Below are 15,222 nucleotides of genomic sequence, written 5' to 3'. Positions count from 1 at the left end.
AATACGCTACCAAAAAAGAATTGAACAAAGTCGCTCCCAAAACCAATGCATCTCTCCGCCTTTCCTCCCTCATTCTCCATTAACTACACCCCAAGCCTAACTTTCAGCCTTCATAGTCCCACACAAACTACAAGTCCACCACTGCTTCTCCATAAACGTCCCACACTCCAAGCAATTCCAGCCCAACCTCCCCCTCGCAGGTTCAAACGGGGTAGCCATCTGACCCCTCAGACCAAACTGTGGTGGCGGCTTGGGCAAACTAGGCACCGATCCGCCCATGTGCGAGGAAGCGAAACGCCGGTTCTCAGGTATGGGCTGTGGCGGTTGTTCCAGGCCGCAAGCTTCGCAGGCGAGGTAGTCGAGCGGGTTGTGCAGTGTGCATTGCGGACAGGCCCATGTATCTGGCGGCAAGCTTATACTCGTGGGCTGGGGGGTTTGGGGAGAGGTTGGCTGGGGGTAGAAGGAAGAGTGAGGGGGCGATTGGGGGTAAGAAGAGGAGCGTGTAGGGGGAGAAGAACGAGGTGGAGTCGGAGGCAGGCTTTTGTTACGTGTCTGTTGTTGTTCGTGTTGAGAGATGAGGCGGGAGGAGGAGGAAAGAGATGTTCGTGATACTGGTGGTGGTTGTGTAACACGTCTCGACAAGGGTCGGCCCGGCGAAGGATGCGACGTACTTTGCGTGGAATGATTCTGATTCGCGAGAATGGACGTTGAAGAAGGGTCGTCATATGTTAATCCGTTCTCGCTCGACCACGCCAAACCCCCTCTTGGTAGACTTGAACTCTGCGAGCGAGGCGGCGTATCCCGATCGAAACCCAACCCATTCTCGGGATCCCAGGTCAATCCGCCATTGCCCGTTGGTGCACCCAACCTCTGCATCTCCTCATCGTACATGAGATCCTGCAGCGCTTGAGCAATGGCCCAATCATTAGCATCGTCTTGTTCTGCGGTGGTGCGAAAACCGTCTTGCTCTTGCTGGTTGACCAATCTTCCTGCATTTGCACTACCACTTGCACATCCATCCGTGATGCTGTTCCGACGCGACGCCGCATCGGCAATGACCTTGCGCATATCGATACCGCGCTGCACAGGTCGTGCGCCGCCCAGACGATGTCCTTCATCCTTGGCATTGACATTGGAACTAGTCGTGCGGTTGCGCTTCTCAGCAGCGATCCTAGCCTGACGCCGCATTTCATCGAGGGGAACGCGGCGACCGCCTAGCTTCTGGCCTTGGGACAGGAAACCCTCGCCTGTATAGCCTTTGAAGAGCAGTGACTGGTGTTCATCGCGGAGTTCGTTCCAGAGATTGTTAAAGGCAGCGTCGTGGGGTCCAAAGACAATGTGCGAGAGTTCATGGAGCAGTGTATCTGTTATTTGCTCCATGGATAAGAACTGCCGCGAGTCGTGGTGGTATCTTAGGCGAATCAAAATGCGCTCCGTGCGGTTGATGTTGAGGCCTAGGAGTTGAGGCTCGTCGGGGAGAAATTCAGCCAATGTTTTTACCTTCCAGCCGCGCTTTCGCATCATCGGTTTTACCATGGATGCGGCTTTGCGGAGCATATGCAATGCTTCGCCATCTCTGGGGAGATGCTTCAAATGCTCGTACGCGTCGAAGTGAGCGTCAATCTCCCTCATGGTTTAGGCGGATTTTGAGGTTGAGGGGCCAGCCGTGGACTAGGGGGCAACTGTGGACTAGGGGGCCGGCTGGCTCTCCTTGGTTGTGTAGAGAGTGGCTCTGTCGGTCGATTGTAAACAGCCCGAGAGGAGGCTGAATAAATGCTGCGACCAACGAAGGAGAGCACCGGTGAGAGTAGTGACCCAGCCAGCGTCGCAGATGAAAGCAGAAACGTTCGCAATCGAAAATCAAGAGAAAGAGGCAAACGACGAAGCCAGCCACGTAAGCAGTTCACGCGGCTTTTGGTGGTTGACAATAACAAGGCCGGATTGATGGGAAAGTGTTCTATCATGGAAAAGGTAGATCACCCGCTGTTATCGTTTAGACGAGATGAAGGGCGATCCCCCTGCAGGGTGAGCAAGCGCGCATATTTGGTGCGAGATGTATGCTAATGTTAGATACGTTCGCCGAAAGGGTGGCGCAAAAGGCAACCTTGCGGAGGCGAGTCTGGTGCCTCTCGTGCAGATCGTTGCGCGAGTCAGTGCTTGACGTAGTGCACTTGCGGACTGGCGATGACCTCCGCAGGCAACCTTTGAAGACTTTGAGCATCGCGAAAACTGGTGCATCTTTCAGCATATACTCTCTCTCTCTCTTTCGCAACATGTCGAGTGATGATCAGCAGATTCTGGGCGTGGTAAGTACGGTGTAGGTATTTTACTTGCGACTCGCTGACGTATGTGTAGATTTCCGAGTACACCAAAGACGTCCGCAACTTTACAGGATCGATATGGGATGCCACGGATGCGCATTTTGCGCATGTCGCCGGATACATCAAGAAAAGTCTACCTGAAGGATGGCTCCCAGAACGCGCAAGACCACGACCGCCCCCTCCGCCCCCGCATCCCATCACCGGTGCCTACCTACATCGCCTGCAGGACTGGGTGTCTAGAAACCGAGCCTTGACAGCAGCTATAGTCGCCTTTGTTGGCACAGGGAGTTTTCTAGTATGGAGAGAACAGAAGAAATATAACCGCAAACGGCGAGCACCACGCGCAAGCAATGGAGCGAGGAGGGAAGTTGTTGGTGAGTATTGCGGTAGTTGAGGAAGGCGCGGCAGACTTTGGCTGACGACGACAGTCCTTGCTGGACCACCCAACTCCCCCATTGTGCGATCGCTATCCCTAGATCTTGAACGACGGGGCTTCATCGTATATATAGTTTGCTCCAACATGGACGAGGAGCAGCAAGTCCTCAGCGAGTCAAGAGCAGATGTGCGGCCGCTGCACCTGGATGTCGTAGACACCATGGGCACAAAAGAAGCTATTCGCAACTTCAACGAGCTTCTCGTAAAACCGCACGTCGCTTTCTCTGGAGCGAGCCCGCACAATCTCAATCTTAGCGGTGTCATACTGGTGCCGGACCTCATCTACCCTACAGGCCCTGTGGAGACGGTGACGCCTGAGCTCTGGTCCGATGCGCTGAATGCCAAAGTGCTCAACACCATCGCAGTCACGCAAGCGCTGCTCCCGACAGTCTGTGAGTTCAGATCTCGGGTGCTGATGCTCACACCCAGCATCATTGCGTCATTACGACCGCCATTCCATAGCGTAGAAACGACCATTGTGAGCGCACTCGAGGGGTTCCTGGCATCCCTCAGGGCGGAACTGGGAACCCTTGGCATTGAAGTTTTGCAATTCCATCTCGGAACATTTGATCTCACAAACGTGGGGCCAAAACATCACCTTCAGACTAGAGGACTGGGGAGCCCACATGCTTGGCCTGCAACCACGAGAGCGCTGTACGCCAACAACTTCGAGGCCCAGACGCGCGTTGCGCAGAACCGGGGACTGCTCAACCACAACGGGTCCAGTCTTCGGGAATTACACAACGGCGTCTTTGACGCACTTACGCAGCGGCGGCCAAGAAAAGTATGGCGCGTTGGGCGCGGCAGTGTGACCTATGATCTGGTGGGCAACTGGGTACCAGCTGGACTGGTGGGGTGGATGATGGGGTTAAAACGTGTGTCCCTTGACGATTCTTCTGAGCCCAAGCTAGAGGATAGCGTGCAACTACAATCGTGGGAGAAGATCGATGCAACGGCCTAGGCTCATGCTAGGAGAGTAGTCGACGATGTGGATTCAATCACGACACGCAACGTCATAGCCGGACTGTGCCTGCGGGAACGAGTGCATGGCGTCGGCGTGACTACGAAGCGACTACGAGCAGACTACAAAGGCGGCGCCAACTTACGAGTATTGGTGAGTAGTTGTATTGGCACAGGGCGAGCAGCAGATGGGCATCACGTAAAAGCCCCTTGCGCCGTTTCTTGGCAATAGGTATCAGCTAGTTGTTCCCTGCATGAGTTAGATTTGCAGGCAGGCGGGCGGTCCAGTCGACAAGTGATGTATATTCACACAATTATAGGCAGAATTCTCAGCTCTTGACACACAGAAGCGTTGCAGGAACAGTGGTTCGCAGGACGGGCAGCAGTTTAATGAGCAATAGTCTGGAACATGTTCCGCTCCACAATGTGCCAACAGCAAATGAAGTGACGCGAAGCGAGTGCCACCCTATCGACGGGCAGCGCCCAAAAGGGAAGCAATCCGAGAGGGGGGATACGGGTGGTGTAGGGATGGGACTAGTGAAACGAGGCAGTCGGAGCCGTGGCTGGCATGCAGGTGACGCGTGAAGGACATTGGAAGTTTGGTACGGCAATGTTGAAAAGCAATGGCAAAGTCAGCAGAGCGAGAGATTTGATCATGTATAGGGTCGCCAATTGCTGCCATGCGTGCATCGGTGTGGCTTTGTGTCAGGGCGTCGGCGCGGTGGGTCAACGTCGTGGACGCAGGACAAGATGCAGGGCCGACTAATGGTAGGGGATCCTATTGGCGTGCAGGGAGCATCCCCGGTCCACATCTGGTTTCAGGAGGTGTAGTTTAGCTATTATTGCACGCGACGACGAGCTAGAGGGCACCATAGAACATATCGCCGTCGCCCCCGTCTATCTGCTTTCAGGCCTTGCAGACCATCACTCGACGCTTGTTGTCGTATCCGCTCCTTCGCGCTGCATTAATTCATTCTTCTTCCATGTTGCCGTCGACTGCATCGATCTGCACCCCGATACACAACCAGCACACCACCTCCACCGCCGCCATCGCCTGCTTTTCCCGCCAAACCCAGCCGACACAGCCCCAGGCGGCTTCTTTTGCCCGATCGCGCGCATGACGGCCCAGCGTCATCAATCTTCCGTCGCAGAGAGTCCATGAACTAGTCCGTCTTCACCATGGCAAACAGACAGCAACGCCCGGGCGGCCTCGACTTCCGCTCGCAGTCCTTTGACCCTCCTTCCTCCGCTAACAAGACATTCAACAACATCAACCACAACAACAACCACCTCGGCCTCGGAAACCTCGCCAGCGCCAGCATGAGCAATCTGACCCTCGGCTCAGACCTGCCCAGCCCGCGCACCGGCGAAGCACCGCCCGCCCTCTCTCCTCTGGACGCCCTCGCCCTCCAGGGCCGCCTGCTCGCAAAGCGATTCGAGCAGCAGGACAAGAATGGACGCCGCATGAGCCGGATTGCACCTCTCACCATCCAGAATGAGTTTGGCAACCGCCCCGGATACTTCTCGAGCATGTCCAACTCGACCGTCAACTCGCCCAACGAAGACGCAGGCCCCGTCAAGTCCCCACGACCCGATGCCTCCCCCAGGCAGGAGGTGTCTTCGGACAAACGACACCAGTCCTACTACCCTCAGTTCGGCATGGACGAGCCCGAGATGCAGTATGCCATTGGGCCTCTGCAGAGTCCCATGGCCACCATTGCCGAGGCCAGTCCTGCCACTCCGCCACAGGGCTACTTCGACATCCCCAGATCGCACTCGCCCGATTCCGTAGAGCCGCACATTGGCCTGCGCGAGGCCACACCCGTCAGCCCCCACGTCCCCGTTGCCGCGCCCTCGCACATGTTCCTCAGCCCGCAGAGGAAGCCGTCTGGTGGCTCCGAGCACTCGCAACAGTCGCAGCCGCGGTCGCAACCACGCTCTAACCTGCTTCCCCCGCGCTCGTCTAGTTCCCTCCACTCAACCCGCTCTCCGCGACAGTCGCCAAGCATCCGTTCTGTTGCCGTCGGATACGATGAAGTCGACGACATGTCCCTCAGCGGATCCTATGACTCTCTGCACCAGAACCGCAACTTGTCTCCCAGCTCTAGCCTGTCTAGGGCCCAGTCCCCCTTCACGCCTGCTACAGGCCCCACAATGATACCACGCTCGCCGTCAGCTGCATCTGACTACTCGGTCAACGGCTCCAGCCTGCCGCGCCCCGCCTACAACTTCTCGAGACCCAACTTCTCACGACCCACCAGCCGACAGAGCGTCCGTCCGTCACTAGACGTACGGTCTGACGTCGGGCCCTCACGACAAGCGTCAGACGAGAGCGTAAACATGCGACCCTCATTTGACAATCAGCTCCTACGACAGGACTCCAGTGACAGCCCCACCGCACACTACGCGAATGAGCAAGTGCACACACCCGTCAGCATGGTAAGCGAGGACTTCCGTCGGTCAGGCGACTTTTCCAGCAACCCAGCCCCCTCCTACACATACACTAGGTTCAACCTGCCTCGCGGCCGAGCCGTCGACCGCAAGTCTGTTGGCATCGAGGACTTTTTCAAAAGCCAGATTACATGGGATCAACCAGGCCAGCAAAACCCTAACCAGACTCAGGCGCGTCCCCCTTCACCCGAATCTCCACCAAGGTCCTTTGACCAAGCACGCCAACAGCAGCAGCAGCAACACGGAGCCCCGTCCCTTACCTCCAGCAACAGCACCATCCGTGCGCGAACTGCTGGCTCAGTTGGCGAAGTCACGGCCCAGCAACACTGCGACATGGGTCTTGAACTCCACGAAGCTGGCGAACTGCTCAAGTCAACTTACCACCTCCGTCTCGCAGCTCGCGCCGGTCTTCCCGAAGCAATGTTCTGGTACGGTCTCGCCTGCCGCCACGGCTGGGGCATGCGCGTAAACCAATCCGAAGCTTTACAATGGCTCCGCCGCGCTGTCGATAGCGGACAGCTCGAAGTCGCAGACGATGAAGCCCAAGCCGGTGCTACCGATCTTACCAAGAAGAAGCAACATCGTGCTCAGTACGCCGTGGCCATTTACGAACTAGGCAAGTGCTACGGCAATGGCTGGGGCGCCCCGCAAGACAAGTCGCTCGCTCTCCGCTGCTACGAAATTGCGGGTAACTGGGGCGACGCCGATGCGCTTGTTGAAGCTGGATACTGCTACGCTGAGGGTGTTGGCTGCAAGAAGAATATGAAGAAGGCGGCCAAGTTTTACCGTTCTGCCGAGGCAAAAGGTGTGAGCATGGTGGGCAACAGTTGGATCTACAAGGAGAAATACATGGATGATGGTTCGGATGAGAGGCCGGGACGATCGGCCAACAAGCAAGATCATTCTAGTGTGGAGAAGAAGGCGAGGGATAAGAGTCGCACGAGGACTATGTTTGGGAGGAAGAAGAGTGCGGTTTAGTTGGATGGGGCTTGAGAGAGAGCCTTGTATATGTGTTCACGACCTTTGTTTTCTCTCTACTTTGGCGACGGCGTCTGGGTTGGCAGCAGCGAACAGTTACTGTTACTGCTGGGGTATATTACTCCCCCTTTCGCCTTTTGGTTCGCGCAAAACATTTTTTGCCCTTCGAATACCCCCATATTTACGACACCTGCCTGGCGCATGGCTTGGCCCCCAGCAAGCTCTTTCTTGCTCATACCTTTTTTTGGACATCTTGGACATGTCGACATACTAGCTAGCTAGCTGCTCTTTTTTTGTTCTTCCCTTTCCTTTCTGTCTTTTCTTTTCCTTTCCTCCATTGTTTGGTTGCTGCGTTGGGGTTCTAGAGCCCTTCATTTCCTTTGTCCTTGTCCTTTTTTTTTGTTGTGTTTCCTTATACCACCTGTTCGTTTGAGTTTGTGTCTACGGACACTTTTTCCTTTCTCTCTCTTGTACGTAAAGTCTAATACCGGTACTGGTGTACTCGGTCTGGAGGATGGATGGATGGATGGAGGACTCTGTTTTCTCTCTTTCCACAAAAAATGGGTTTTGGGATTACATGGTCGTTTTTGTGAATAAGGCGAGCACTGGGTTTCCTTTTTGGTTGTCCTGGGTCTTTTCGCATTATACCATGCTAGCTTAGTGAAGTAGTGTCTTACCTGGTAAAAGGGTAGGATGGGAGAATTGAAGTTGAAGATATTGAACTCTGTGTGCCTTTTTCGCGATTATCATGATGTTGCCTATTCTTCCCACCCTAAGACTTCTACGTCCTTCTGTTTACGTTGTTAAACGTCGTCTTGTGTTTGTCTCGGTCCGGTCGATGTCAAACTGGGGCGGTGGATGCACAACTTCTCTCCCCTGTTGCCCTCTATATTCCTCTCGTACCTGCCTCACGAACTGGTGCCATGCTATCACTCTGCCGAGCGTTAGTAAGAGGACGGTGATAGTAAGTGCGGCTATTACTCACGGATCATATATATGTTTGATGTACTCCATCAGATACCCTCTTTGGAATCCATTCGTCTCGAAACGTGAGTCGGTCAAACAAAACTCGATGGCTCTTGCCAGAACAATCGACTTGGATTCTGATAAAATATCACTTGCCAATCGTTTCGGTTGAACCTCTTTCCAAGTTCCGGCCTCGTCTCGCTGTTCAAATTTCGTGCCAGTTTCATGATTGGTTAATCGCAATGGCCTTGCGAGGATGATTTGGGCGATAGTGATGCCTAGATTCTGCAGCCGCTGCGCGACGTGTTCGTGGGTTTGTCCTGGTGTACACCCCCCTACAAGCATCATGCAATGGTCTGTTCCCTGGCCGCTCTCCATGTGCAGACCAAAGCAACACAAACTCTCGAACCATTTCGTTTCCCATAAGAGAAGAGCCCAGTTGACTATACCACGGACATGGTCGGTGACACCCAGTCGCCAACTCTCAGTAGTAAAGTAATGGGGCTTCTCGATTAGTAAATTGCCGATCGAACCTGCTCTTTCGATTGATGTATCCTGTCTAGTGCAAATGGTATTTGTGACATTAACATTTCCAGGGACGTTTGCTCGGTTTGTCGTCGGGAGCATTGGCCTGATTTTGCCACGAAAGTCATGAGTTTCCTCGTTGTCCATCATGTAGCATGTCTTGAGTTCCCATATATCTCGACCCGGTGTTGTCTCATGACGGAACCGTAATTCGAGATTGATATCCACCAAGAACTCCCATACAGCGACGCTTCTAAGATGCTCCGGAGGACGAAGCCCTAATACCCAATCCCCGGTGCAAGGCCCTGCGATACATTCTTGACGTAGGCTTTCGACTGACTCCGTAAGCATCGACATGAATTGTTCGGCTTTTGTTGCTTCTCTGTTCCGTGCATAGGCTGAGCCTTCAGCCCAGTTCGCGCCTGTACGTGCTCGCAATGTCATTTCCGAACTCTTCTCTATATCCTCAATGGCTATCTCAAGTCTTGTGAGCCAACCCTCCATAAGACCTTTTTTGAAGAGAGAATGCATTGCACGTCTGGTGATGGTGCTGCTTCTACCCCTGCGCCGCTTGACCCATTTTTCTTGCAGTGGTCCTATTACACCCCGAAATCTCCCCGTCCAGCGGTTGCTATTTATGACGGGGACATTCTGTCCTTCCGGAGCTTCATTTTCGGCTTCTTCCACTTGGCGGCGGATTTCGCTTGTTAGAGCTCTGATATCCTCAAGCGCGGGTACGACTGTAGCCACACGAGTAACTTGGTTGATCGGGGGATGCTCCGACCACCTCATCTTCCATTCCTGCAGATTTGCTTGACATCGCGCATACCTACGAGCATAATCCAGGCTCTGCTCCTCGTAGTTCCAATACGCGTCCGCGGTATTGGCAAGGTTGCTTATGCCACTGGAGAGCATGCCCAGACATGCCAAACAGGCGCCCAGGATTGCCAAAGCATCCATAGAGGGTTGGCTTCCTTTGGAGGGATAGAAATCGATAGAGTCGAATTGTGTAGCTGTGTGAAGTGTAAAAAGTTCGACGAGCATGCGATAGCTACTGCCCTCGTTGTAAGCTGTTCCGAGAACGCAGCCTTCACCGGAAACGCCACACTGCAAAAGGCTGCATGGTGGATATATAACTCTACCAATCACGTTAAGACACACTTATCTTTACGTCCACAACAGAGTACATGCGTCATGGCTAAACCGAACTAAGCCTCGTGATCATTCATCGGTTGTTGCGCAAATCTGGGTTTTCCATCAGCCGGCAACCTAGCCTTGATCACCTTCGTTTGTTCCAACGCTATCGCCGTTGTGAAAACAATGGCATTTGCGAAAATCTTCAGATGGCCACGGCGGAATCTACAGCACAAAATCGATAAAAGTGAAGCCTCAAAAGGACCCTCTGGCCAGGATCTGTATCAACATTGTAACAACGTGATTCGAAACTTTGAGCGAGCATTCACCCTCCCAGACGGCTGGGGTGCTCAAGAAAAAGAGGTGATATTCCGTCTGCAAGAGGCTGCCTTGGGTCTAAAGCAATGGAAGAACAGTATCCGAAGGTGCGCAACTCCTGATCACGAGTGTTTTTCTGAAGCAGACAACGAGAAGCTGGTTCAATTGATATTTACGTCGCTGAAGGAAGAAAACGTCGGACTCTTTGAAACTATCGGCCAACATATCAGCGACATTGCAAGACTGCTGGCCTTTATCGAGCGACTTTACATCCATGGAGATGACGAAGGGGCCAGGTACCATCACTCTCGACACTGATTATCCAAATTTGACTCCTGTGCAGTAGGGAAACGAAAGAAAGATACTTCAAACGCCTAGACACTGCCTTGGAGTGTCTCGCGATGCAGCTTATACCGCTGAGTACGTACGCAGAAATGGTGTTTCAACCGTCGCATAAGATTCAATTCATACCTATTGCTCCATCAAACACATTGCAAGCGATGGAAGCATGGAAGAGAAGCAGCAAGCCGAGCGATCAGCAAGCACCAGCTTTCCTTAGGTCATCATCGGATTCAATGCCATCCCCCCAGGATGACCCCGCCGAAACGTCACAGGAAGTTGCAATCACGCAGGGTCTAGTCCCATCATCAAACCCGCAGGTTGAGGCTAAGTTTGAAAGGGTTGCTGTCCCACAAGGAACAAGTGGCTTGCATATCTTATTCGAACCGACAACAGCGTCTTCTGATCTAGCTATTGAGTAAGAAGCCTCCAGATTCCCTTTTTCTTAGAGTCTAATCAGAACTAGTATAATAGCCGTACATGGGCCAGGAGGCGATGGATATAGGACATGGACGGACGAGAAAAGTGGGAAGTTGTGGCTTAGAGATTTCCTGCCTGGATCTCAAGGCTTTCGAAATGCTCGCGTCATGACCTTCAGCTACCTTCGTCCTGATTATCCAAGATCAAGAAGTGAGACCGACTTTTGGTTGGATAAGTCTGCAGAGTCATTGCTGAGCTGTATCATGAGGACAAGGGACGAAACGAACACACCCAGGGGAAAGCCGATTATGTTCATCGGCCATTCATGGGGTGGCATCACCATCAAGATGGTAAGTCCTTGGATCTTTTCAGTCCATGTACACCCATTGACAATGAACTTTGCTACCCTAGGCTTTGTTTCAAGCAAGCTGGAATGCTTCTAGTGGCATCTTTGATGCAACGAAAAGCATCATCTTCTTCAGGATGCCATACACTGGGCGAGAACACGAAGTCATCGAGCGTCTCTTGGCCTTACAAAGAACTTTTGACGCGGCTGGAGCAAAGCAGAATGAGGCTCGCGAGGCGTCAAGAAATATTCATAATCTGGCATCCGATGCGTCAATATTCTTGTCTAATTTAAGCAGAAAGCTTCAGGTCACCTCATTCTACGAACGCGAGATATACAACGACGTGCTTGTAAGTCAATATCCGATATAGTATTTGGTCGTACACTGTGTCGAGCTGACCAACCTCCAAGGCTATGGATGAGAATCAGACCAGAGGAAACTACGCCAACGAAACAACGATAGGTCTGGATGCCAACCGCTACACAGTTGGCAAATTTGCTTCGGAGAATGACAAAGGGTTTGCTGAGGTCCATCGGGCAATGCACATGCACCTGATTGAGATTTCGAAGGCTTTGGATGCTGAAGGACATCCACCCACAGAGAATAAGCCCGCTACACTGGACGATCTTGAGGCGACTACCAAACCTTTGTGAGACAGGAAGAAGTATAGTAAACAATTCTGACTAGCACCTCGCCTGCCAGTGGCATGCTGTCCTCTGAATCACTTGCACATTGCATATGCAATTGTTTAGAACTTCCTCATAGCATCATTAACCAAGTCCGCGCCGAACGTCGCTCCAGCGCCGTAGACTGCCGCGTTACCAAATTTATGCGCTAGTTTCGAAGCCCATTCGTGGTGCTGAATATCACATTAGCATTTTTCCACTTCATGTTCTTCTCGTCTGCAACCTTTCCGCTCTACATTATATGATATGGACGAGAAGAGAATGTGAAAAAACAAGGGTGACATGGGTAGCACAAACAGCAATTCAAGAAGAAAGAAATTGTATATACAAGCACACAACGTACCTTTGGATGATTCGGATTCGCCGGATGCGCCGGATCCTGCGCTTGCTGCGCAATCATGGCGGGATTAAACTGATTCCCCCCATTCACATATTTCGGATCAATATACTGAGACGGCTGTCCATTTGGTTGCTAAAACACCACCACTTAACTGTCAGCCAGCGTTTACGTCCACACAACTCATCTTATTATTACAACACGGGAACAACGCACGGGTAACTGCGCCTGGATAGATTGTAACTGTGGCGGCGACAAAACACCAGAGTTGGCAAGGTACTCGAGTTCCGTCTTGATGGTCCCTAGCGAACGGTTGATTTGTGCTGGGTCCGGCATGGCTGGTGTGCGTGCGTGCGTGCGTGCGTTTGTATCGATTCGACCAAAGTCCAGGCAAACAAAGGAGGAGGCGTAGAAAGAAAGAAGGTCAACTACGTAGAACCGAGTGTAAAGAGGAAAATAAACAATAACGTCCCACTGCCAAGTTGATGTAGTCACTTGGCCAGAAAGCTTGATTGAAGTAAACGAATAGGCGTTGTGTTGATGGCGGGGGATGTGCAAGATGGGGAAGGGACGGGAAGCATGACGTCAGCATTCTAGATTTCCGCGTTCGTCTGGAAGCTAGAGAGAGAGGAGATAAATCATTAAGCAAAGCATTGCATACATACCGGGGAGGAGTAGTAGCAAGCTAGTAACAAAACAATCACGCTGTAACCATTTTCATCTCAACAACCTCTAATTCTCACGAGAATATCTCTCGTTTAATCTATACAATTCTATAGACCCGTCCCCTATCCCAACAGACAAGCGAGGAACGGGCGTAGTTTCTATATACACATTATATATACATGTGTGTGTATGTGTGCACATCGTCTTTTCAAGACGCCAAATAACGGGAGATTTCGTAGCTATACACATGTAGTAGAGAAAATTGTTGTTGTTATTGAAGTAAAAAAAAATGAGAAACGAATTTCTCTTTTACTCCTTCTTCGTAGCAGCAGCCTCAACGGGCTTCTCATCCTTGCCAGTAGGATCATCCATCTTCAAAGCACGCTCATCTTGTTCAGCGCGCTCAGCCGATCCACCAGCAGCATCACCAGCACTAGCCTCGGCTTCTTTGCTCTCCTCGACAGCCTTGGCCTCTTTGGCATCCTGGGCTTCTTGCGCGTCCCTAATCGGCTTCTCGTCAATGTCCTCGTGGTCCTTGGGGCTAGCCGTAGCCTTGTTCTCCACAGTCTCGGTTTGTTCATTCTCCTCGTTGATGAGTTCTTGCTGCTCCTTGAGGACTTCAAGACGCTGCTTGTTGGTAGCGGCACCTTCGGCGTTGCGCACTTCGAGATCCACTTCGTGGTAGAGTTCCTCGGGAATGGAGGAGAGGACGGCTTCCAAGGCGTCGATTTGGGAGGTCATTTCTGTTTCCTTGCCCTGGGCGTAGACGAAGGCGTTGGAGAGGACGAGGAGGGTGGATGGGACGCCGTGCTTGAGACGGAGATCAAGCCAGCTGGTAAGGTCGTCCCGTAAGCGGCCGGGAGAGACACCGTAGGTTCGTAGACCACGGCTTGCACAGGCAGTCTGGAGCTCGGGGACCGAGAGGGACTCGACGCCTTCGTAAGCAATGGATCGATCGTCACGCTTGATCTGGCGCATGCGAACGCGAACCTGGTAGCGCAGGAAGTTGTCTGTGCCGAAAGAGGTGATGTTCATGTAGCGACAGATGGAAACAAGCTGTGGGCGAGACAAGTTGTCGAGGGTGAGGTCATCCTTGAAGATCTTGCATACTTTGATAATCTCGTCTGGTGTTGGCTTCTCGCCTGTGGTGCGCACTTTACGGAAGAACTCGCTGAACTCTGCTGTCTGTGCGTTCTCGGCAGAGACAGGGAGACCAGTCTCCTTCAGTGTTGTGCGAAGGAACTCGCTGACGTCCTTGCGAGTTGCTCGGAGTGTCTGGGCTTTGGTGTCCTTGGCTGACTGGCCCTCATATGTACTGGGCAACATGTTGGGGAAGAGCTTGAGGGCTACTGGGAGCAGCAGCTCCGCGAAGGGGACGATGACGAAGGGCAGGAAAGGTACCAAGCGGGCAAGGTCCTGTACGGTGCGTTGCAGCTAGTTTTGTTAGCAGCATTCGGAGGGTATCGCCTCCACATACGTACCTGTCGACGCTCACGGCGGGTAAGCTCGTAACCAGCGGCCATCTTCAGTGCGAGTTTGGAGCTGATTCGGACCTCAAAGCCAAGCAACTTGGTGCCATCCCAGTAGTGCACCAACTCCTTCTTGACCTTTTGCCAGACGGTCAGTTTCTTCTTCTCTTCCTCCTTCTTTGCCAAAACCTTCTTCTCCTCCTTGGTCTCGGCGGCAGACTTCTCCACCTTTAGCTCGCTTAATGTCTGGACATCTTGTGCGTGTGTTTTTGGGTTGGCGGTTGCGCCGGACTTGGGAATGAGAGGGTCGTGTTTTTCGGCGGTTTTATTTGACTGCTGCTGATTCTGCTTGAGCAAGTGCTGGCTCGCCTGCTTAGGGTCGAAACCAGGAGGCGGGTAGTTTTGCGCATTGTTCGATGACGTCGACTCGGTTTGTAAGGCGCGGAGCGGGATGAGTATGCGAATGGCGGGTGAGTTCCTGAGCATGGGGCGATGAGGTCGTGTAGTCGTCCTGATGCCCGCTCTGAAGACTGCGGGCGCTGCCCTCGAAGCAGTGCGACCGGCGTACATGGCGCCGAGTGGTGTGTAGGGAGTGACGTGTATGGTACAAAAATTAAAGTAGTTTCGTGGTTGTGATACAGAGTCGACAGAGGAAGGAAGAAAAGAGATGGTAGATGTCAGAGGAAACAGTTTGGTGCAAAGAGTGGAATGATGCAGCTCTGAGAAAATGGGCTCCGCTGACGTTGCAGCGTCTTCGGTTCGGACTTAGTCTCAGGGACCGCCGGGGCGATCTGCTGGGTAAAGCTTGGTCGCCACCAACGGTGCGCACAAGTCATTGGACTGACGCGCATAGTCGACACGGCTAGGAAC

General features: G+C 52.8%; 6 protein-coding genes across 6 annotated transcripts; 3 read left to right on the top strand and 3 right to left on the bottom strand.

Annotated features, from left to right (window-relative positions):
* Positions 1–96: 96 nt before the first annotated feature.
* Positions 97–1,632, bottom strand: AA0111_g5400 (hypothetical protein; the record flags this gene model as incomplete). Its single annotated transcript, XM_028651507.1, has 1 exon — positions 97–1,632. One exon carries the CDS (start codon positions 1,630–1,632, stop codon positions 97–99), a length of 1,536 nt encoding a protein of 511 aa, XP_028507188.1.
* Positions 1,633–2,273: 641 nt separating this feature from the next.
* On the top strand, positions 2,274–3,717 carry AA0111_g5399 (hypothetical protein; the record flags this gene model as incomplete). Its single annotated transcript, XM_028651504.1, has 3 exons — positions 2,274–2,306; positions 2,356–2,695; positions 2,750–3,717. The coding sequence occupies 3 exons, from the start codon at positions 2,274–2,276 to the stop codon at positions 3,715–3,717; spliced, it is 1,341 nt and encodes a 446-aa protein (XP_028507225.1).
* A 1,178-nt stretch (positions 3,718–4,895) lies between these two features.
* Positions 4,896–7,145, top strand: AA0111_g5398 (hypothetical protein; the record flags this gene model as incomplete). Its single annotated transcript, XM_028651503.1, has 1 exon — positions 4,896–7,145. The coding sequence occupies one exon, from the start codon at positions 4,896–4,898 to the stop codon at positions 7,143–7,145; it is 2,250 nt and encodes a 749-aa protein (XP_028507226.1).
* A 2,811-nt stretch (positions 7,146–9,956) lies between these two features.
* Positions 9,957–11,847, top strand: AA0111_g5397 (hypothetical protein; the record flags this gene model as incomplete). Its single annotated transcript, XM_028651502.1, has 5 exons — positions 9,957–10,384; positions 10,432–10,845; positions 10,894–11,197; positions 11,259–11,543; positions 11,605–11,847. 5 exons carry the CDS (start codon positions 9,957–9,959, stop codon positions 11,845–11,847), a joined length of 1,674 nt encoding a protein of 557 aa, XP_028507219.1.
* Positions 11,848–11,942: 95 nt separating this feature from the next.
* AA0111_g5396 (hypothetical protein) lies at positions 11,943–12,553 on the bottom strand (the record flags this gene model as incomplete). The annotated part of the gene is made up of 3 exons (XM_028651501.1): positions 11,943–12,053; positions 12,224–12,352; positions 12,434–12,553. 3 exons carry the CDS (start codon positions 12,551–12,553, stop codon positions 11,943–11,945), a joined length of 360 nt encoding a protein of 119 aa, XP_028507220.1.
* Positions 12,554–13,192: 639 nt separating this feature from the next.
* Positions 13,193–14,922, bottom strand: AA0111_g5395 (LETM1 domain-containing protein; the record flags this gene model as incomplete). The annotated part of the gene is made up of 2 exons (XM_028651500.1): positions 13,193–14,317; positions 14,365–14,922. 2 exons carry the CDS (start codon positions 14,920–14,922, stop codon positions 13,193–13,195), a joined length of 1,683 nt encoding a protein of 560 aa, XP_028507217.1.
* Positions 14,923–15,222: the final 300 nt, after the last annotated feature.

This window comes from Alternaria arborescens (genome assembly GCF_004154835.1).
Source record: "Alternaria arborescens strain FERA 675 chromosome Unknown contig_10, whole genome shotgun sequence".
Classification (NCBI taxonomy): Eukaryota; Fungi; Ascomycota; class Dothideomycetes; order Pleosporales; family Pleosporaceae; genus Alternaria; species Alternaria arborescens.
Note: the sequence above shows the minus strand (reverse complement) of the source record. Positions and strands in the feature narration are given on the sequence as shown.